The sequence below is a fragment of the Rissa tridactyla genome, chromosome 3 (genome assembly GCF_028500815.1).
Source record: "Rissa tridactyla isolate bRisTri1 chromosome 3, bRisTri1.patW.cur.20221130, whole genome shotgun sequence".
Lineage (NCBI taxonomy): Eukaryota > Metazoa > Chordata > Aves > Charadriiformes > Laridae > Rissa > Rissa tridactyla.
Window position 1 is genome coordinate 8,174,284 of NC_071468.1, and position 22,805 is coordinate 8,197,088.

Below are 22,805 nucleotides of genomic sequence, written 5' to 3' on the forward strand. Positions count from 1 at the left end.
CTTTCCTAAAATTAAAACAAAAACCACAACAAAATACCACAAATTTGAGGATATTGCCTAAATTGATGATGCTATCTACCCACAGATGAGGTACAGACCAGCCAGTGGCAATACCAGCTTAAGTATTCTCATGAAGGGTATCTTAGAAGACACAGCCCAGGCTGTATCCCATGCTTGGAGCCAACCCAAGGCCATGTGACCACATTACTGCAGTATTACTGCACTTTATGTACTACACACTTCTCATGGGGACTTACAGCACAAGTGAGCCTCCATCACAGTATGATGGCAACAATCTTGATTAAGTAAGAGAGTACTGCCAGATCACCCAGATGCCTGCTTGGATATATCAGAGATCTAACCAAAGTCTTCCAGTAAGTACTAATCCTGACACAGGAGTACTTTAGAACTGAGGATATAGGTCTGTTCCAGCCCTGACAGACTCCTTGGTGCCTGTGAAAAGAGCACTATGAGAATTAGATCCAATACTGCAAAGACTTATCCAATATTTACTGCAAAGACTTATCCAATATTTACTGCAAGCACATAACTCAAGTTTCCCAGGACCTCTCATGTACTTGATGTGACGTATGTGGGTGCATCATGCTGACTCAGGTTCCAACATACATTCTCAATTAAGAAGCAAATGCACATCCATAAGGAAAACAACTGAAATCTTAAATTTTAGTAGGAACATCAAAAAAGCAAAAAAATCAAAACATCTTTTTAGTCAGTATGGATGTAAGCTGTAGGTAGGCAAGGAAAAAGGGATGAGACGCCACACATTTCATCATCAAGATTTATCTGCATTTTTATAGATAATTTTAAACCAGAGTTGGTTAGGTAACTTTAGTTTGAGGCAACATACGTTTATTTTAAACCACTACTATATCTTAACCAATTATCACAAATAGCATGATTTATAATGCAGAGCTGTTAGAACAGATCTCTGCATTCCAGTTCTGCAGTTAAGTATTTTTGGTGAAAATACAAACAGTAGAACGTAAGTTTATTATTTTGCATCTAAATAGATGAAGAATCACAGTGTAAAGATTAGGTTTCATATGGTTATATATAATAAATCTCATTGTGCACAAATAATCACTGACACTTTTAACCATTTATCTAGCTGTCAAAATGCAATACATTAGATATTGGCATTTTCAATACTAGCTATTGACATTAATGGTGTAAAATGTCTAATATGACAACTAAGAATTCTTATTTCACGTGAACAGGGACCATTTCTATTTAACTCTAGAACAGAAAGCTTTTATGACATTTTACGGAGGCACAGAAAATATCATGCAGCAGAGAGTTTTATGCTTAGTGATGTTTTCTTCTATTAGTATCTAGTGCTAAATCCTGAGAAGTCAAGCTTGGAAATCTCCTTTTCATTGGAAAAACTTGTTCGATCTATGCGAGAGCTTGGGCTTCCAACTTTACTCAGCCAGGATTTCCTGCAAGAAAAGTAAGAGAGGGTTAGCATATAAAGAACTGCACATGTGGGGTTTACTCTCCTGTCATGCCTTCCCCCCCCCCCTTTTTTTTTTTATAAGAGCCATAAGAAGCTTTTCAATGAGGAAGCTATCCCAAATATGTTTAGTTCTTTTCTGTTTCCCCTCCCTTTCTGCTTTAAAAGGAAAAAAAACACTATTTAAAAGGTATCAGTATTTCAAAGAATATTACACAATATCACATAAAAATACATCTGACAAAAGGCTAAAGGAGATCTACTGTAATGATTGCTTTTAAATGCTTATAATACTATTAAAATAGATAAATATTACCTTTGCAGATTCAATACTATACTTTCAACAAGGATTTAAAACCCATTCATAATTGAAAAATATTATGAAAAAAGAATTCTAAACAGCCAGTTTACCTTTTTCTGACAACTAAAAGAAATGGAAACTGAAATGAAAATGAGTAAGTTCAAAACCAGCAAAAAGACATAAAACAAACAAAAATTAAAGTTATGTCAAAGCAATACCAAGTTGTAATAAATACTGAATTTTATACAAGCATTGTTAAGTGGCAATTTTGCATGTATTTGCATTACGATCCAATCTTTAATTATGCTGGTGCTTACCTTCTTCCACAGCATGCTAGAAAATAGTATTGAACGCAAATTACCACAAGGTAATCGAGGCTGGAACCTGACAGTGCTCCTACAGGCATACCCACTATATGCCTATCCTGCAGCAATTTGGTAATTCACAGTAGTGATAAACTGTTGTGTGATAAAAGGAGGTGCACAAACAGTTGAAGTGCAGCAGATGACAGTGCTTACAGACAGGTTTATTTACAAAAAATACTCTCTCAGTATCTTCTGTTATACTAACGTAAGAAAAAATATTTTAGTGTACCATATTTAAGGAGAAATATTTCCACAAAAGTACGCCTTATAACTCTAATGGTATAGATATGTACCTGTGATGAGTATTAAAAAAATATATAATTATTCATTTAAATTCCAATTTGAAGACCAGAAAAGTTATGTCATATTAACAGTTGTTAATTAATCCTTTGCAAAAATCACACCGAGCATCATAAAATGCAATGTTCTTACAGTGAGACTTAATTTTTCTGTCTTTATAATGAAAATTGTGCATAGACATTGCTCATCTTGAGCCAATAAATAAAAAACACCCTGAGGAATAGAAATGTATCTTGTTACGTGACAAGATTTTTTAGACAATTTCTGACTCAATGTAACACCACAAAACATCTCAAGTGTCTTAGCTCGTTATAAAAGACAGGTCATATTCTCCAAACTGTGATAGTCCTTCATAAGATTCGTCTCATCACTAGCACAGAAAGTTCCAAACCCGTATTCAGGACCTACAAAACTAATCTTGTTCTTCAAACTCTGCAGACAGTCTCTTGATCATTAAGAAATATATATACTTAATACTTTATTAAGAACGCAGGTATGTCCTACTACTCACGTATTTTGAAATATAATCCTAGGAGCACGCTCAGTGGATTATAGACTTTCAGTGCCAAAGAGCTCCATGAGCTCCTTCCTATTTGACCACTACGACAGAGACTCTATATGGAAAGACTTCCCAGAAAATACAAACAAGATACGGATAACTTATGTTCAAAGTGTGATAAGCCTTAATTTAGTATACAGCAAATAAAATGAATAAGTATTTCTGTCAGATGTTTACACGTCTTCACACCTTTGCTTTATGTTATGAAAAACTTCCCTTCTCATCTGTTTTAGACGAAGCCTTTCCAGTAAGGAGTATAACACAGGAATAGGAGTGCATGAGCAAACAGGAGAACCCAACCTTCCACTCTACACTGGAGCCCTAAAGGCAGACCAGGCATTTCAACAGAAGGAAAAAAAGCTTAGTAACAGACCACTCCATTTTACTCCACATTATGACAAATTTGAAAAGCCCCTTGTTTATTTAGCAGAAAAGTCTCTAGTATAGTTGGATGTCCTTGAGAGAAAAAAGAACACGTATTTGTAATAATGAATTAGTTAAAAAAAAAATAATCTATCTGCACTATTTTTAGAAGACTAATGTGATATTCACAAGTGAACAGACTTTTTCCTTTTTTTCTTTTAATTTTCGACATGAGCTTGTCCTGGACAAAACCACAAGAAATATATTCCTTGCCCAACCTTCGCAACTGTACATAAGACCAAAACTCATCCATGGCTGCTTCCAATTACTAAATTCCACTGCATGAAGAAAGTAACTCTCCAAACTTTGCACAGAGCAAACTTTATTCTTCGTCAGCTCCATATACTCTCACCTGAATGAAGATAGAGTATAAATTATTAAAATCCAATTAAAACAATCCAGCTCCATAGAAACTCTTTATAGGATGCATGTATTTCATTCCCTATTAGGAAGGAGGGAAGGAAGTGTTACAGAACTGCTCCCTACCTGGGATTTGCCTGACTATAAGGGCTCAGTTCCTCACCGAGATGTTAATACTTTACAATAGGATCGATAGTCCCTCACTTTGCTCAAGTATCCCAATCAATAGACTCAAGTTAGGAACAGGTTTTGTATCCTCTTGCTTCCCTCAGCCTTCTTAATTCTCTTTCACATATGCCATGAATTTCAGATCACCCAATGCATGCAACAGATTAGCTACAATTACGAGCAGTTGGGAGTTTTAGCTTGCCATTTATAGCATCCATTTTAAAATTCACTGCTGCTACCGACTTCTCTTCAGGAGTAAGACAGACAGTCTCCACCTCGCTTGTCACTTGGCGTAGGTCTGAATCAAATGAGGACATTCCTTTAGTATGTGACAGGACAGTATACAGCTTACTCTTCAATAACTATTTTAAAGGGCCTACTTCTGAAGAGACACTGCTTCAATGAGTCTGGAACAAGAGCTCATCTCTAAATAGCCACTTCCCATCATGTTTTATTACGCAACTATTACAAGTCCACGCAACCCCTTTTGGCCATGCTCCAATCCCACTGTTCAAAACCAAATGGCAGTGGGGACTAGATGAACTCAAGATATGCTTTAATCACAGATTTATGAGCTACACAACCTCCCTGTTTGGGGGAAAAGCCAGGCAGGCCAGCACCCTAGAGTCTCTCCTCAGGGCCTGCAGTGTTCATGGCAAACCCCTCCTGCCACAGGGTTGAGAAGACCCAATGGTTGGTTCATTCAGACAGCACTGTTTGCAAAAATACCCCAAAACAAACCTAAACATCATTCTTCTCCTTTTATCATTTCATTAACTAAAACGAACCTTGCTAAGTGACTCTGGCTTGTTACCTAGGCAACCAGGCTCTTTCCATTCAACATATTATTGGAAAACAATATCTAAAGAGCCGGGTTTGCACCATCCCAATTTAGATCCTCACAGAAATAGCCTGGCCATGTACAGTATTCCAATCAGGCATCTCTTACAAGCCAAGATATGCGTGCCTACCTGTTAACTTGTCAGAACGAAGCCTATCCATGTCAAATATGGAGAGTTGTCTGGAAGCGTTATTTGAGGAGCCTTGCCTCTGTAATACAAGGTAGTACTAGCACAGCCCTAAAATACACCACACTTTGAATACTACAGGCAGTAGAGTAACTTTATGATTTCCCAAAGAAGATCTCTTTTTTTCAGCTGGAAATCTATGCTATAAAACAGATTTATCTAAAAAAAATGGTTTGCTTGGCACTATTCTGACTAAAATCTACTTCAATAAGGAAAAAGTAACCCTGATGCAGGAAGAAACAGGCCTTTCTGCACCTTTACAGGGATGCCAAACAAGCACATAAATGAACAATGCATTTTTCCTGTGCTAGACTCTGTATCGAACCACCAATATACATACGTAGGATGCTGCTACAATACTTCATTAATTGTATGCAAAAAGCACAACAATTTTATCCTGAGACTGGAGCAATTTACAGTCTATAGTGCTAGAAATGGACCTGAAAACGACCTACAGCATTAATACTTGGTGAGGTAGGCACGGTTTAGGAATACATTTGTTTCACTCCACCTTAACCACAGTGTCACTAACAGTGGATCAAGAGAAGTGTGTGCTTTTATTTAGAGGGAGAGAAAATAAAAGGCACTGGCTTATTTACACTAGTTCCCTTTGTTTGGGATAAAATATTGGAGAGAATGTTGCTTTTTGAAGATTGTATTTACATCTGTGACAGTGTATAGACTAGGATTACAAATATTTATAAGATACCTCCAAGATGTTGTTGTATTCTGAAACAGTACTGTCAAGTTTTCATAAATCCTGGTATTTAAATGTTTGCAGAAGAAATGTGGAATTCTTTATCATTGTCATCTGGCTTCTGAGCTTTTGGGAAGAACTTTAGCCACAGTTTTCAAGCTTTGCTCTACAATCCTAAGGGCTAGGAACATTTTACTTAAAACTTTTATTTTTACAAACCTGAAATTCACATCTAGGTAAGGCCTCTAGTAGCCTGTATAGTAAAAGCATCTCACAGCTTACTATAAAGCCATTCCATTGCCCCTACACCTCTGCTACTGATGCCAGCGCCTAACAGTAAAATAGGAATCTGGAAACAAAATTTATGGTGTTCGGTGTTGTTGTGGGAAGAGTAGCAGGAAGGATAAAAACCTTAGTAACAAAGTATGTTTGAAAATATTGGATTCTGACATGACTTGAATCAGTGTGGCCGCCCCAAAACCCCCACCACATTAACCATTTTAACTTTAGCAAAAGCAATCAAGGCCTCAGTAAGAAGAAAACAGGTTCTCAAGAAATTACATGAGGGATCCTGGGCAGAATTAGTGATATTTTGGTGCAGATTAAGGTCAAGAGGACTCAAGCAATATGTGCAGTCAAATTTCTCCCACTGGCCTGCATCCTCTGCTCCTAGTAATTTTTTTAGCTCTCAAAACTAGGGTCTAGCTTGGGGTAGAAACCTGAAGTCTTCTGACCCAAAATGCAGCTGCCTCTATATCTCTGTTCAAGGGGGCCTCTGTGCTGCCATGGAACCTGCTGCACCTCCTCAGGCAAAGGGTACCGGATGGTTTTTAGACTGTTGTGCCTACTGCCCAATACACCAAGAAAACCACTGCTGGCAGCAGTCCACACTAAGCCAGGATTAGATGTCTGCACTTAGTTGCATGTTCATGCCATTTGCATACCTGTAAAAGGAAGGGGGAAGCAGTAGAGGGAGAATGAGGCAAAGGACGAGGGAGCAGAATTTTAGCACATTTATTAGAATGACCCTACCACAGTCCACCAAATCAAAACCAAGTGACAGGTTACTTCAGGGGATTAAAACAAACAAACAAAAAAGTCAGCAGTAGTCTAATGATACAGGCCAAGAAGTGAGTAGGCTAGAAAGAAAGCAACCAGCTCAGGCATAGACACGGTGCCCCAGAACAGAGCTGGAGCCTGTAGGTGTGGGGAAGACTGCACTGCTGCTGCCTGTTCCCCAGCTGCTCTGGGCATGCCAACAACAGGAATTTCTTGGCCCGTCAGATATTTAGCAGAAGTCCTGGAACTATTTTAGAAAGGGGAGAAAGAAATATTTAATCAAAACTAGTGTGTGACTTCGCATTCTTAGACACAGCTGTCAGATGAATGTTGTTAATTTGTTTGCATTTCTTCCTTTTCTGCCAAACCCTGCTGCACTCAAGGCCAGCGTTTCTCCAGAGAACACACGATGAGCTTTTCTTCAGTGTACTGTGTGAAAGTAACATCAGCAGCAAGGGCACGTTAGCAGAATCTGACATATTGAAGATACTGTGTGACACAATAAGCTTCAAATACGTATTTTGGTGTCAAATTTCTATTTATAAACCTAAGAAAAATGACTTGTATATTAATGTTTATCACATTGTGTATATTATTAGCAAGATTATTTTAAATATAAAAATTATCATTACTAGTTTGCATTAGCACAGAATCTGACTACGTACCTCAAATTTACTTTGTTATTCAAATTTTATCTATGTTAAATGTGTTCACGTCTTAATTTATAGAGGACAAATTACCACAGAATGAATGAAACCAAGTCTGGAGGTTTTTTCAAAGATCTGTTGTGGATTTTCCTATTAATAGTTTTGGTAAACTTCAAGTGGAATTTAATAATTTACTTAAACATGGAATCATAAGAAGTGTATTTTTATTAAACAGTTACCAGAATACCTCTTTGTTCAAACAGCGTTAAACAAGTGACATTTGGCTTCTTTCATAGATCTTATTGGAAAAAATTAAGCAATGTTGCAGAAATTTATTACAAAGAAAAATAAAGAAGTAAATGAAAAGTAAAACTAAATACATCCATTTCAGTAACTCAAAACAGCTTTTACGTCCACAATGACTTACAGAAAGTACAAGACGAAAGAGAATTTCCTGTTAAGCTTGTGTCCTACCTTCCCAAAGCAGTAAACATACCAGAAAGCCAGAAGCAGCAAAAAGCCTGTCATATTTTTCCCTTGTAACATGTCTGCCTCTACAGGGTACGATTTGCCTCACAAGGCAGACTAGGAATTTTGACCAACACCACTCCATTGCACAGAATGCGACTGAAAGTTATTTCTCATTCCACATCTATTAAATCTAAGGCCACAGGAAGCTTAAATGAGGAGGAACTGTGGCTGTTAGTGTACCAATTGAGGCTTCTGGAAAAGAAAAGCTAGTTCTAATGCTTAGAAACCCATTACCACCCATCACCCACATAAACCGTATTTAAAACAAATGACTGTATTATAGAGTTGAACAGTTGTATTACAGAGTTGAAGAGTAGAGTACTGCTGCTTCTGATCATCAATTTTATATCTAAAAATATTAATTAAACCCTTACCTTGGCCATTTCAAAGCAACCCTATTGGAAGACCATAATGAATCATCACGCTTTGACCAATTCAGTATTACTTAAAATCCATTTCTTTATACAGCCTGGTAAAAACAAAATAGACTCTACAGTAAAAGGAGCCCAGTTACAGCCATCCAGTTGGAGAATTCCTATCAAACCAACACCCATCCACAGTCCAGGAAAGCATAAGATAGAAAACTGCAGATGACAAATGCAGCAAAGAATTTGAAAGACAACACTCTTCTGTTCTCTGGTAATGAGGTTCAGCAAGGAAGACAGACATAAAAGTCATATGAGGACCAATACCCACAGTACTTCCTGTATCCCCTACGTAATTCTCAGAAGACAGATTTACATACTAAAATACAAATTAATTTATTATGCAAGAACTAAAAATAATGCCAGACCAAAGCATAGTGAATTCCTTCAAACACCACTGGGATTCTTGCTATTTTCCTCAAAAGTCTCCCTTACTTTACAAGTACTTAGCATAGCTAAAAGACTGAAAATTGAGAAGACTCACCAAGAAGTTGCAAACTATCCCTTTCCAATTAAAAAAAAGAAAACAATCTTAAAAGGGAAGCATCACCACTTTTAAAGCATTATGTTATACAGCACTGACCGAGTCTGAGTGACACTAATATTTCCAGTGCTGCAGTAACTGTGCACAAATTCACCTTTCCCTAGAATACCACTGTTTAAATACTTCAGGCAGGCTCACTTTGAAACATGCAAGAGTGACCATTTCTATAAAGTACCTTGTATAAGCATCTTTTTATCTGTAGCTTGTGAAAGTGTTTTGAAATTTCTTACTACGTATCCAGCTAGCTCAGCTCCATCTTTTCCACTAACTTTACACTATGTGATTTAATCTGGTAATTTAAATTGCACACTGTCAAAGGAAGCAGTTACACCCATCTTTTTAACACGCAATCTCAAGGAGCACTTTTTAAAGCAACTGTGATACAAAACAGTAGTCATTTTAGTATATGAATTAAAAGATCAGAATTTTTTTAAAATAATGTTGTATTAGCACAACTGTTCAGAAAAACACCAAGTACATTATACTAGCTAATAGTCTGCTTAAATTTTAGACAATGAGAAAATTTGGGCTTTGTTAAGATGTACTGTCATAATGCTCTATTTTTTTTGCATTACAAATACAGCTACAATAAAGAAGAAGCAAAAGATTAACATAAGGATATGTTACAGCTACTACATTCTTTATTTGACAAGAGCTATTTGTGGTTTCCAGCACACCAGAACATGCTCTTGAGGTGAACCCAGCATGGTATGTTTACAAGGAAGGTAACACTGTACCCATGGTATACAAGATGTATATATTTTGGAAATAAAATCCCCATTGCAATTGATTAGTTACCAAGAACAAGGAGTTGTTGATATGTATTATTTATTGTTTCCATAAATAACAGGAAAAAGATCTTGTATTTAATAAGATTCATATATTTCCCAAAGCCTAGCTTGTCTCATCTGCCTTGAGGTCAATCTCCAGACACAGCAAACAGCCTAAGGCAGAGGTACAAAAGTGAGAGGTGCCAAGCCTCTGGCATGCTGTACCTTATGGAAGGACAGACAGACCTTATGGAAGTGACTACATCTTCCACGCTGTCACATCCTGGAGAGTTGCATTTCATTTACAGTAAGAAAATTATTTTCGTTATTTAACATATTACTTCTTTATATTTTTCTTATGACTTCATATACATTAAAAATACCATTCTTGAAAGATCTAATATGGACTGGTTTTCTCTACTGGCTTTGTAAGTTCCATAAATTTATCATTTCACTTGTGGGCACTTTGGTTTGAGGTCTGTAAGATGACACAAGCTATCTTTGCAGGTAAGTATTAAATACATCATCTAAAGAAGCCTTTCAAGTCATGATCACAAACTACTCTGATAGGAGATAATCTTGGATATATCAGCTGATATATATATATATAATAATATATATATACTTTATATATATATATACTTGATTTCCTACATGTCTACATTATTCAAATCAGCTTTGTAACATCTCTAATTGTTAGGCTTTAAACTTTCTATTAATATTACAAAACGCTCAATAGAAAAAAAGAGACCTATTCATGTGGGCTGCACCAGTGCTGCAAGGACACCTATGGCAAAGTCCATTCCTGTGGTCTATAAACTGCCATTATGAATATACTCACTTAGTAGAAATAAACACACTTAACATCAAAGCTACAAGCTATTTATGGAAGCTATCAGAGCATGAACACATATTTTGGTTCAATGTTTCTTTCTGTAAAAAGAAAGTTATTTTAAACAAGGCTTTTAATATTTATTGAAATAGGATCTGTGTTCTTTGCTATTTAGTGGTTCCTGTGCTGTAGTACACTGCATTTTTATTATATTTGTTATTTAGACCTTTTCTCTAAAAAACATTTTCCTGTTCGTTTGCAGCAATGATAAAATAAAGGAAGAAATAGAGATTTCTTTTCCCAGGAAAAAAATGTTTTCATACAAAATAAACCCAGACAGGAAACCCTAACCTATGTTCTCAGGCAACTATGGTTGCCTCTCAAGACAACTATCGGACATGCTACTTAAAGTTACCACCTACAGAAAGCAAACCAGCAGATTTAGTGATTTTTTTTTTTTTTAATTTATTATGAGGATAATGGGCTTGATCTTGCCTCCTAAACTTCCCATTCGTTTTGGACATCTTCCTGCTGACTCACTAGAATCTGCCCTTTAGCAGTACATTTTTTTTTTTGGTATTGAGAGCTTCAAACTTCAAAAGCTAGAATAAAAGTAGAATTCTACTGAAGACAGCATCTTATTTCTACTAAAGTCAACAGTAACTTCTAATGAGGACAGTGAGATAGACTTGACCTCTGTTTTTACAAAATTTAAGCAGAAATCCACGACTGCTTACAGGAAATAAACATCTAAAAAGCCCAAACCAAGGAAACCATCTTTGGAAGACAAATGGTCCATACTATTTTCAAGTATTCCTAAATAGGTATTGTTAATGACTATTAATGAGCACCTTGTCTTACACAAAATTTTACTTTTGTCACTTATGCTTCATGTGATGTAAACCGCCAGAGCAGAAATAAGCATCAGGAAGCAATCTAGAATAAAAAAATGTTTTGGGTTAACACACTAACAGACCTAGGGAACACTTCTCCAACTCATTAAATCTGCAGTGACCTGGGCAATATTCTCCATTGCAAAGAACTTCCATTTTAGAAAACATATTGAACCTTTTTTTAAGATAACTGCATACTCCTTTTGACATGAGTATCAACTAGCTAAATCTGAGTTTCTCTAATATTTCCTAGTCCAAACTTGTTTGGTTTCCATACAATTGTTTAAAAACACCTTCTCAGAAGGACTATGAGCAATGAGCTAAGAATGTATGCTTTAATAAAGAAAAACTAAGATTTTTTTTAAAATAAGCAGTGAGTTAAATAAATCATAAAAAATGCTGCATTTTTATGTATATAATTAAGCATATCAGCTATTAGATTTTCAAGAGCATTGCTCTGTCAATGCCACCTTCACACCTAACTACTGTCTCTCACACAGGTAGTTTGTAATTTCTTAACACACAACAGGTTTTGATATTTTGTGAAATGCTTGGTAAGAAGAGAATTACTGGCAAAGTACAATAAATATGTTCCTAAACTCCTAAATCTTTACATTTTTTCATCTTTCCCTCAAGCTCCAGGGGCTCTCAAGAAGTACCAAACATCTCATTTGTTTTCTGTAATACAGGCCATTTTCTTTCTTTCCCTTCCCCCTTTTTTGAAATTTTATTCTGCCTGGACAGTTCAAGCAGACAAAACAGTTTCTGATCACTTTCACACTGTAGGTTGCAGCAGGGAACAAGTAGGTTTTGTAATGTGAATTGAGAAGTACAAAAAGTCCTAGAAACCCAGTAACTTCAACAGCAGCTAATTTTAATGAAGTTTGTTATGTACAAATATTTCATTAATATTATGCTTGACAAAACTTTGTAGCTAATTGCCAGTGCCTCATTAATGTACAATAGGATGAGTAATGAATGCTACCAGGCTGGTCATGACTCATCACTTTGAAACAAATTTTGTTTTCCGTTACAAAGCTTGCATGCACCCCACTGAAAGGGCTTTCCAACAGAATTCACAGAATTGGGATAATTCACTAGTATAGTCACAGATGCTCAGCTGCACTGTGTCCTTCCTAACTCAGTGTTTCCTGAGGTCATGGTGTGGGGATCACCTGCGTCCAGATTCTGGCCTGTTCCTTGTTAACTGTAACATTCCTGGCTCAACTGTGCTAACGTGCACATTAAGAAGGGATTCAGGACTTCAGACCAAAGTTACTACTTTCTTAAAGTGATGAAATAACTAAAGCATTTAAAACGCTCGTTTCAAAGAACTCATTTCAAAATAAACTTTGAGTTACTTGGTGCTTCCAGTGACAAAGATTTCCAAAGGCAGAGAGTTGAAATGCTGGCATTGAAGACTGGCACGTTTCCTAGAATAAAACCTCTCAAAAGGCAAACATTCATGCTCTTTGAATTTGCTCATGAAGGTCTGTTTTGCCATTTGGCCACAATTGCATAGAGAATAAAAGATGTTTTCCTTTTTTGCAACACCTTAGAAGCAAACCAACAAAACTAATAATTCAGGAGGAAGTGTTATGCAAGCTTACAAACATTAGCAGTGTATGATTAGGAGGAGCTGTTCTAAAATAATAATTTTGCAAAATTAATATCAGAACAGTTCTTGTCATCATGCACTTTATAAAAACAAGAGTATGCTCCAGTTTCCTTGTTGTCCAGAAAAAATAGTCCAAATACCATACAAATCAGTTAAATATGAACTTTACATTACAACTGCTGCAATGAAATTCAGGATATAGTATACATCAGATGAAAAGGGTGGCTAGACCACAGATTGGGCTCCAGATAGAGAAATTAAAAGCCTTCAGGAATTCAAACGCCCATTCTGAGACATGCAAGGCCTGATTTTAAAGAATATTTATGATTATATGACAAATGTCACCACCAAACAGATCTAATGGAACGGGAATGAGCTCAGTGCACATCACTTCTGCAAGTCACATTCCAGAGTCTCAAATGGGGTACCAGTAGGAGAAAAACAGAGATCACATATGACAAACCTTGTCTAAACTAATTGACTGGCATCATGGTAGAAGCCTATGGCAGAAGTAGAGAAACCTCCACCTTTCAGAGCAGTGTTTAGTGCTCTTAGTTGATCACCCTTCTTTTTTTCCTGTCTTATTCACTGATAAGGCTGGTGAAAACAGAAGGTATGACCAGAAGCTACAAGTCCTTTGCAAGTCCCTTGCAAAGCCTGCATTATACATAGTGTAGAAAAGAACATATAAGGGGCAAGACCTTTACTGTGACACTTCTAGATAGAATATATTCTCAAATATATGTAGGTTTCCAACTCAGAAAACCTACATTTTTAAAGATAAGGGTCAGACAAAACGTACCTCTAACTCTTGAATACCAATGTTATCTTAATCACCACAGCACATTTCCTCTTGGATGTTAAATCCGAATGCTAGATGGCCACATACCACACACTAAATTATTAAGAATACCAAACAACTCCAGGAGACTGAAGATCCTGGTACTCAGAAGTCAACAGATGTCGAAATCTAGTCACCAAGAACTTCTGCTAGCAAGTCATTGGACAGTGAATACTCTCTGATTCTAAGAATTAAACATATATAATGCCACAAACAATCCAGTACACAGTTGATGACTCAGTCATCAGTGCAGTGCAGGGAATTTAGCCAGAGAACTTTGATTAAAGTAAAACATACGTCTAACTCTCCTGCACTTCTATGAAATTCTCAGTATATACTGTGTAGCATCAATAAAGCAATAACACTGTATTGCAAGTTAAAAGCTCCTACGCTTAACTTCACTCTCCTATTCCTTTGTTACAGGACAAAAATACAGCATTTCAAGTATAAGAGCTGGAAAAGTTATTATAAATGTGCCTGCAAGTAAAAAAAAAAAAAGTATCTCTACTTTGAGAACAACTTCATCTCTTATAAAGCAGCAAAAAAGATTTTTACTTAATTAAAACTCTTATGGCTCTTATGATTGGATTGTTGGAATGGAGGGATACAGACTCTTCAGGAAGGACAGGCTGGGGAGACGAGGAGGGCGTGTTGCCCTCTATGTCAATGAACAGCTGGAGTCCATGGTGCTCCACCTGGGGATGGATAAAGACCCAATGGAGAGCTTATGGGTCAAGATTAAAAGGAACACAGGGGCAGGTGACATTACAGTAGGAGCCTGCTACAGGCCACCTGATCAGGATGACAGAGCAGATGAGGCCCTCCACAGACAGACAGGAGGAGCATCGCATTCACAGACCCTGGTCCGCACAGGGGACTTCAACCAACATCTGCTGGACGGACAACACAGCGGGGCACAAGAAATCCAGGAAGTTCTTGGAATGTTTCGATGACAACTTTCTTCTTCAAATGGTAGAGGAGCCAATGAGGAGAGGAACTATGCTGGACCTTGTCCTTACCGACAAGGAGGGGCTGGTGGGGAACGCCAAGCTCAAGGGTAGCCTTGGCTGCAGTGATCATGAAACAGTAAAATTCAAGATCCTTCGGGCAGCGAGGATGGTATGCAGCAAGCTCACTACCCCGGACTTCAGGAGAGCAGACTTCAGCCTCTTCAGGGACCTGCTTGGCAGGGTAACATGGGAAAAAGTACTGGAGGGAAGAGCAGCCCAAGAAAGCTGGTTAGTATTCAAGGATCACCTCCTCCAAGATCAGGAGCGATGCATCCCAAGAAAGAAGTAGTCAGGCAAAAATGCCAGGAGGGCTGCCTGGATTAACAAGGAGCTCCTGGACAAGCTCAAAAGGAAAAAGGAGGCCTACAGATGGTGGAAGCAAGGACGGGTAAACTTGGTGGAATACAGAGAAACTGTCCGAGTGGCCAGGAACCAAATTAGGCAAGCTAAAGCCCAGATAGAATTAAATCTGGCTAAGGACATCAAGGATAACAAGAAAAACTTCTATGTCAGGGATAAAGGCAAGACTAGGGAAGATGTGGGCCTCTCCAGAAGGAAACCTGGTCACCCAGGATATGGAGAAGCCTGAGGTACTGAATGACTTTTTTGCCTTGGTCTTCACCAGCAAGGGCTCCAACCACACCACCCAAGTTGCAGAAGGCAAAGGCAGGGGCTATGAGAATGAAGAAACGCCTGCTGTAGGAGAAGATCAGGTTCAAGACCATCTGAGGAACCTTAAGGTATGTGAATCCATGGGACCTGATGAAATCCATCTACAGGTCCTGAGGGAACTGGCAAACGAAGTCGCTAAGCCACTTTCCATTAGATTTGAAAAGTCGTGGCAGTCTGGTGGAGTTCCTGCTGACTGGAAAAGGGGAAACATAACCCCCATTTTCAAAAAGGGAAAAAAGGAAGACCCAGGGAACTACAGACCGGTCAGTCTCACCTCTGTGCCTGGCAAGATCATGGAGCAAATCCTCCCGGAATCTGTGATAAGGCACATGGAAAACAAGGAGGTGATTGGTGACAGCCAACATGGCTTCACCAAAGGCAAATGATGCTCAACAAATTTGGTGGCCTTCTATGATGTTGCCACGGCACTGGTAGATAAGGGGAGAGAGACCAACATCATCTACCTGGACTCATGCAAAGCATTTAGACACTGTCCCGCATAACACCCCGGTCTCTAAATTGGAAAGGCATGGATTTGACGGATGGACCACTTGGTGGATAAGGAACTGGCTAGACGGCCGCACTCAAAGGGTTGGGGTCAATGGCTCAATGTCCAAGTGGAGACCAGTGACAAGTGGCATTCCTCAGGGGTCAGTACTGGGACCAGTGCTGTTTAACATCTTTGTCGGAGACATGGACAGTGGGATTGAGCGCACCCTCAGCAAGTTTGCCGATGACACCAAGCTGTGTGGTGCAGTCGACACACTGGAGGGAAGGGATGCCATCCAGAGGGACCTGGACAGGCTGGAGAGGTGGGCCTGTGTGAACCTCATGAAGTTCAACCAGGCCAAGTGCAAGGTCCTGCACCTGGGTCATGGCAATCCCAGGCACAAATACAGGTTGGGCAGAGAACAGCTTGAGAGCAGCCCTGAGGAGAAAGAGTGCTGGTGGATGAGAAGCTCAACATGAGCTGGCAATGCGCGCTTGCAGCCCAGAAAGCCAACCGCATCCTGGGCTGCAGCAAAAGAAGTATGGCCAGCAGGTCCATGGAGGTGATTCTGCTCCTCTACTTGGCTCTCGTGAGACCCCACCTGGAGTAAAGCACAAGAAGGACATGGACCTGTTGGAACGGGTCCAGCAGAGGGCCACGAAGATGATCAGAGGGCTGGAGCACCTCTGCTATGAGGACAGAGTGAGAGAGTTGGGCTTGTTCAGCCTGGAGAAGAGAAGGCTCCAGGGAAACCTTATAGCAGCCTTCCAGTACCTAAAGGGGGCCTACAGGAAGGATGGGGAGGGACTCTTTGTCAGGGAGTGGAGCAATAGGATGAGGGGTAACAGTTTTAAACTGAAAGAGGGGAGATTTAGATTAGATATTAGGAAGAAATTTTCTACTGTGAGGGTGCTGAGGCACTGGAACAGGTTGCCCAGAGAAGCTGTGGCTGCCCCATCCCTGGAAGTGTTCAAGGCCAGGCTGGATGGGGCTTTGAGCAGCCTGGTCTAGCGGGAGGTGTCCCTGCCCATGGCAGGGAGGTTGGAACTGGATGATCTTTAAGGTCCCTTCTAACCCAAACCATTCTATGATTCTAAAACAGTACATCCATTTTGGCTTTAAACTTAATACAGGATGTTACAGTCTTGCCTATATATATTTTTTGGCTTACTTAAACAATGGAAAGAGAGTTCATAATTCAAGTATTGACAGATCTTTTACTACTGTGGTATAAATCATTGTGTTCTTTCTTTCTCCTTTGCTTTAATGATAGAAATAACCTTTACTCGTCCATGCAATTTTGCTTATTTATCCATATATTCTGATACAGTACATAGAAAAATACTACCATATTTCCTAATTTTTTATTCCCCAAAATAGGTAAAACTCTGCATTTCAGCTTTAAAATAATTTATTTGCGCCCCATTCTTGTTTTAATTGTTGGACATTTTTCATGACTTCACTTTCTAAAACTGAAGACAAAGCCCCAAAATTCGTAAAATTCGTAAAAATAGGGAATGGTCCATTTCTTATTTTAGGTGTTAACAGTGCTTCTTCTTCAAGGTATGTTAAGGATCAGTTCAGCGAAGGTCTATGAAAGCTAACCACCCACTTAAATAGTTTTCTATTCAGGATATTAATTTGTAAAAATTTTTAACTCAAAACCTGATCCATTACAAATATACCCAAACAACTGGTAAGCATATTGTCAATATAACTAACTCAAGGATTAAGTACAGTAGTTTATGAAATCTGGATTTAGCTTCTTAGACAAAGAAATCCAGTATGAACTTGAAGAGGCAATGTCCTTTTTTATCCAGACAAAAAGCACTGTGATTACAGCTGACAGTCACAATATTTCATTAAATATTAATATCTACTGCTTTGCCTTGCTCTTACAACAGCAAAATGATAAAAAGAAAGCCAAAAACCCCTGCCCAACTAATCAAATTGTACTTGATCATAGAGGAAAAAAAAAAACCAACCCAAGACTCCTCTCCATACATCCAAACCTGAGTTACAGTGCTGGGACTATCTACTACTCCTTCACTGTGTCCAGAGACGGAGGAAGATCGCTCCAAATTGCTAGAGCAGATTCTCTCCAAAACCCACTGCACTGATGTATCAGAAAGGTTGGATGGCATCCAAGAACTGGATAAAGGGATGACAGTTTCTTACCTTTCACGAAATCCAGAACATTGATTTTTATTAGGAAAAAAAGTAATGCATTTCTCCTCAGATATACAATTGATACACCACTGGGATGACCAGCAAATACGAACTCGGAAACAGACAAAACCCTGCAGCAACAGGGCACTTAGTGGAAGATAATAAAAACTTTTCTTGTTACCTAAACATGTACATAACCCTTACTTACAAGATTAAGAAAAAATGCACTGGAAAAAAAAAAAAACAAACCGTAACAGGGAGAACCCTAAGGAGAACAAATTACCAGAACAGAAAACTATGCATAAACAATTCAGGCCTTCATCTCTATGTATAGTTTTAATACAATTACATTTACTATGAGCACATGGGAAGAAAATGGTTATATGGCTGTAGTTTTAACATAAACCATAAACATTTCAAAGGTGCTACATTTAAATAGAACAGCCACACAATTCTGATAGAAACCTGGCTGGACACCAGACCCAAACATAGACACTAAGGGGGATGCAAAGAGCACTTAGTTCAGAATAATGGGTATCTTTCCAATTCACAAATACGTGAAAAAATCTTTTTGTCCCTCCAGTTTTTCCTCCATCTCTTTATTACTGTTACTCTCACAAATCAAGGCTACCTTGCCACATAATACACTCCATTGCACAGTTTGAGTGCTATGAACACAGCTCTAACTTATGTTGTTTGCCATTAGCTCCACAAGCAAGTTCTGACAGCCAAAACCTGCAGGTCCTTGCTACTGCAAAGATGTAGCTAGCACTATGTTTCCTTATGAACTTTTGGTCCTTAAGACAGAACTACGCATCAGCAAAAAGGACAGAGGAAAAACAAGTTGTTTTAAGCAGAATTAGATGTGGCAAAGATAGAGCAAGCAAGCATGAACTGTAGTCGTGCGCCTAAATAAAGACAGAAGAACATATTACAGCAACACTCTACAACACATCCATTATCAAATCCTCTGGTCTTCATTATGCTCAAAAGGACCACAATCTGCATGAACATTGGCAGAAAAGTCTACGGAGCGTAAGTCACTTGGTTGCTGGGTAGTTTGCAGATGGCAGGAATAAAGGATGCACAGTGAAGACTCACATCAGGTAAAACCCGAGACAGAACATCTTCAGGTGAAGATGAACCAGCCTTCACTTGTAGCTATCCATCCACTCAAACGTGGAAGCAAGAGAAACAAAGAACTATGTACACTTTCAAACAAAACCATAGATATACAAAATCACTCGTGCACTTCTAGAGCAATCTACAAAGTGATTTCTGTAAAGTAACATGCTCTTAAAACTGGGGATTTTTGTGTAAATGTGATAAAGAACACTTAAATCTCTGTTCTATGATGTTACTATGTAACATTCAAATTGCACTCTTTCCTGATATGTTTTAAAGGAAATTCAGTTTTGAAAAAAATTCCAAGTCCCAAGCAATTACCTATTACTTACTGTTCTTCAGAGCACCTCAGTGAATTCTGCAAGAGACTGTGTTTGCTAAGGAATGCAAAACACTTCCCTTGTGGCAAAATTCCTTCAGGTAATGGAACTGTTGCATGCTAGATGCTGGCTAGAGGATACAAATCATTCCAGCTGATCAAAACAATTTTTTTTAAAGCAAATTATTTTTCATTAATTATTACTTCATGTACATTTACCACTTTTAATAGGTATTTGAGACAAATTTATGTTAAAATAATATACACTCAATGGCTATTTTTGTCAGCAGTATCCAGGGAATATGGTCCAAGTGACCCTACACTCACCCCATAGGTTAGAAAGAGCTCTCCACACAGCCGTGGTTTAGCAAAGTTTTTAATAGGGTTAGTACCAGTCAGCTACAAAGTAATAGTAACAGGGCCCTGTTCTGTTCATTGCCTGGGAATGGTGACTCAGTGGGTAAAGTTGTCTCTTCAACTGATATTAAGCTCTATGAAATAACACAAAATAAATGAAGCACAACTATGAAGACCACATTCTAACATACATCTTCCAGGAATCTCTTGTCAAAAAAATAAGACTTAGGTAAAATACCAAAAACTCCCCAAACCAAGCAATTTCTATTTTATAGAAGTTCAAAAGTAGTCTGAGCTACCAAGTAAAATTAGGCACCAAAAGACTCATTTAATATTTTAGAACTGAAATCCTAAAATACTTCATTTTCAAGAAAGTATTTCTGCATAATAGGGCCCGTCAGAGTTTCAGTTGTACCTGGAAGCACCAGGTATTGCTAGGAATACCTTCTTTAGCTTAAAATTGCCAGGATGAATTTCTCGCTTCTCTTCCCAGCTAGCCTACGTTCACATCTGGTTTCAATCATATCCTTCTAAGGTTGGTTCAGGGCACCTGTAAGACTGTCAGCCTGGCACCTCAGGAGTATTTTAAACATTCAGCCTTATAATTCTAAATTTTAAAGCAGTCAAGGCAGCATCAGTTGGACAGCGTTATTGGTTACCAAAAATCACCTCACAGAGATACTATATAAAGAAATTCAAGGATGCAGCCAGGGATCTGTCTTACCTCTGGTTACACAAATGCCTCTCTCCCCATCTTTTCACTTACTCCGTTCTATTCATGTCATACAATGCAGTTCGTTCTTTGCAATACAGATCCAATCTGACTTTCTGGTATATGATGTATTTAATGAAATTCTGATTGCTCTTCATTATAAGATATTATAATGAGAGATACTGCCACTCAATTCAGAACACATTCCACTCTGAACCTAAAATTCAATGAATCTTTTTATTCACAAAGTCATACATACTCCCTAGCCTTAGAGCTCGTTCCACTGTGAGCTAAAAGGATTTTCTGACCTTGTAAGAAAAAAAACATTAATGAGTTAAAGTTAATTGAGTTCTTTAAGAAATTCAGATCTGCATCAGTCTTCATCTCCAATTAACTTCATTATGAAGAACTACAAAACCTTCAAGCCTTTACATATTTATAATTCTTAAATAATTTGCAAATGGCAACATGAAGAAATTACATTACAAGTTGCTATTGAGATTTATTATAGAAGTATGCAAAGCAGTGAGGCCTGTCTCTTGGCAGTGGGCCCTGTCTTGCCTTCACACTCATTCTTTTCCAGTGCTGCCTCTAAGGCTTCTCCATGTCAGCAAACGGAGGCAGCAACCACTCAGACATAGCTCACTACAACGATAAACCCAGTACAAACACAAAGCCAGGTGCAACTACACATTTTGGTTGCTCACACCAGAAATGATGCAAACTAAATGAAAATCCAGTTTAACTAGCCATGATGCTCTGCTTGGCTTTTCTGTTTTACTGCCATGTTGAATGTATTATTTCATTTTTTAAAATGATGTCTAAACAACATCATCTACCAGACCTCCAAATCACAAGGAACATTGGCCAGCTTAGTTCTTCAATGATATTTGGAATTTTTAACCTCAAATTTTTAAAGAAACAGGAAAATATTGAAAAATAATTATATTGATGATAAGGTACTGATATTTACTCCAAAAAATAATAAAAAAAAATCATAGGGTATTTTATTTTGCCCCAAACGAAGCACGGAAAGCTTTGAAGAATTCAGTATTAATGCAATTACTTAAGATGCAATTATAAAACATGTTGAACTTAAAAGCATGTGGACTTTCATTTATTTATTCAGACATACAAAAATACTAACTCAGATCCAAACAGGTAGGGCCATGCAAAAAACAATATAATGTTTCTTTAAGAAGAATTTTGCCTACATTGGTATACCACTACTAATACACTCAAATTAAAACAAGACTCTTGCACAATATTACTGTTGTTTTAATGCTTAATGTGACAGAATTAGAGTTAGTGCCAGACATCTTCATGGTGGACATAGTTTGTTTGAATATTTCCAACTAGGGTCAAGTTCATCCTACACAGCCACTAATTAAAATATGTTTAAAACACTGCCTCACTAGAAAAAGAAGACACTTTCAAACTCTGGGGTTTAAGCTGGGACATGCTGCCATCAGTAGAGGCAGTTCAGGAGGAGGGCTACTGTATGCAATACCTTAGAGATGCCTGATGGTGCTCCATCCCACCGGACGGTCCCTCCTGCCCATGGAAAACCTCCACAGCCATTTACAAGTGGTAACTCTAGTTTTGGAAGCCAGCCAGGATCAGGATGGCAGAGATGACAAAGCATATTATCAACAGTTTCATACTGAATCACATTTACCTTTGTCAAAAAAATTACGCAAGTGGTTAGACCAATTAGTTATTTTAGTGATACGTACCAGAACGTACCAAGCTTTTTTCAGAAGAGGCAGAGAAGGTCTGACACGAAACTGGAGCTATAACACAATGAAAGAGGTTAAACGCAATGCGGGAGTTACATTGTTACAACTGCTATTACTTGCTCTGTGACTAGAAACTTCAATGTAACTCACTGCATTCTGCCAGTCGCATTCATAGCAGTAATTAGTTCCATTTACTGCTAAACAGTTACTCAGAGTAAGATACTACTTAGGGTATGTAGAAAAAGCAGCAGAAGGCAGAGGCTTCTACCCGTACTGCTGCCAGTCACAAAGGCTTTCCAAACCTCATCATGCCTCTGCAATGTCAAGGTGGGAATGCTTTTGTAAACGGCACTTAAGTACTCAAACAGGGTAACTAG

At 38.2% G+C, this 22,805-nt stretch overlaps 1 protein-coding gene across 1 annotated transcript in view; it reads right to left on the minus strand.

Moving 5' to 3' along the window:
* Window positions 1–661: 661 nt before the first annotated feature.
* Window positions 662–22,805, minus strand: part of ACYP2 (acylphosphatase 2) — a 51,561-nt gene continuing 29,417 nt past the window's right edge. The window contains exon 4 of the mRNA XM_054197037.1: window positions 662–1,460. Coding sequence (XP_054053012.1) covers window positions 1,346–1,460 — 115 coding nt within the window. The 3' untranslated portion in view covers window positions 662–1,345. The remainder of the gene's footprint in view (window positions 1,461–22,805) is intronic.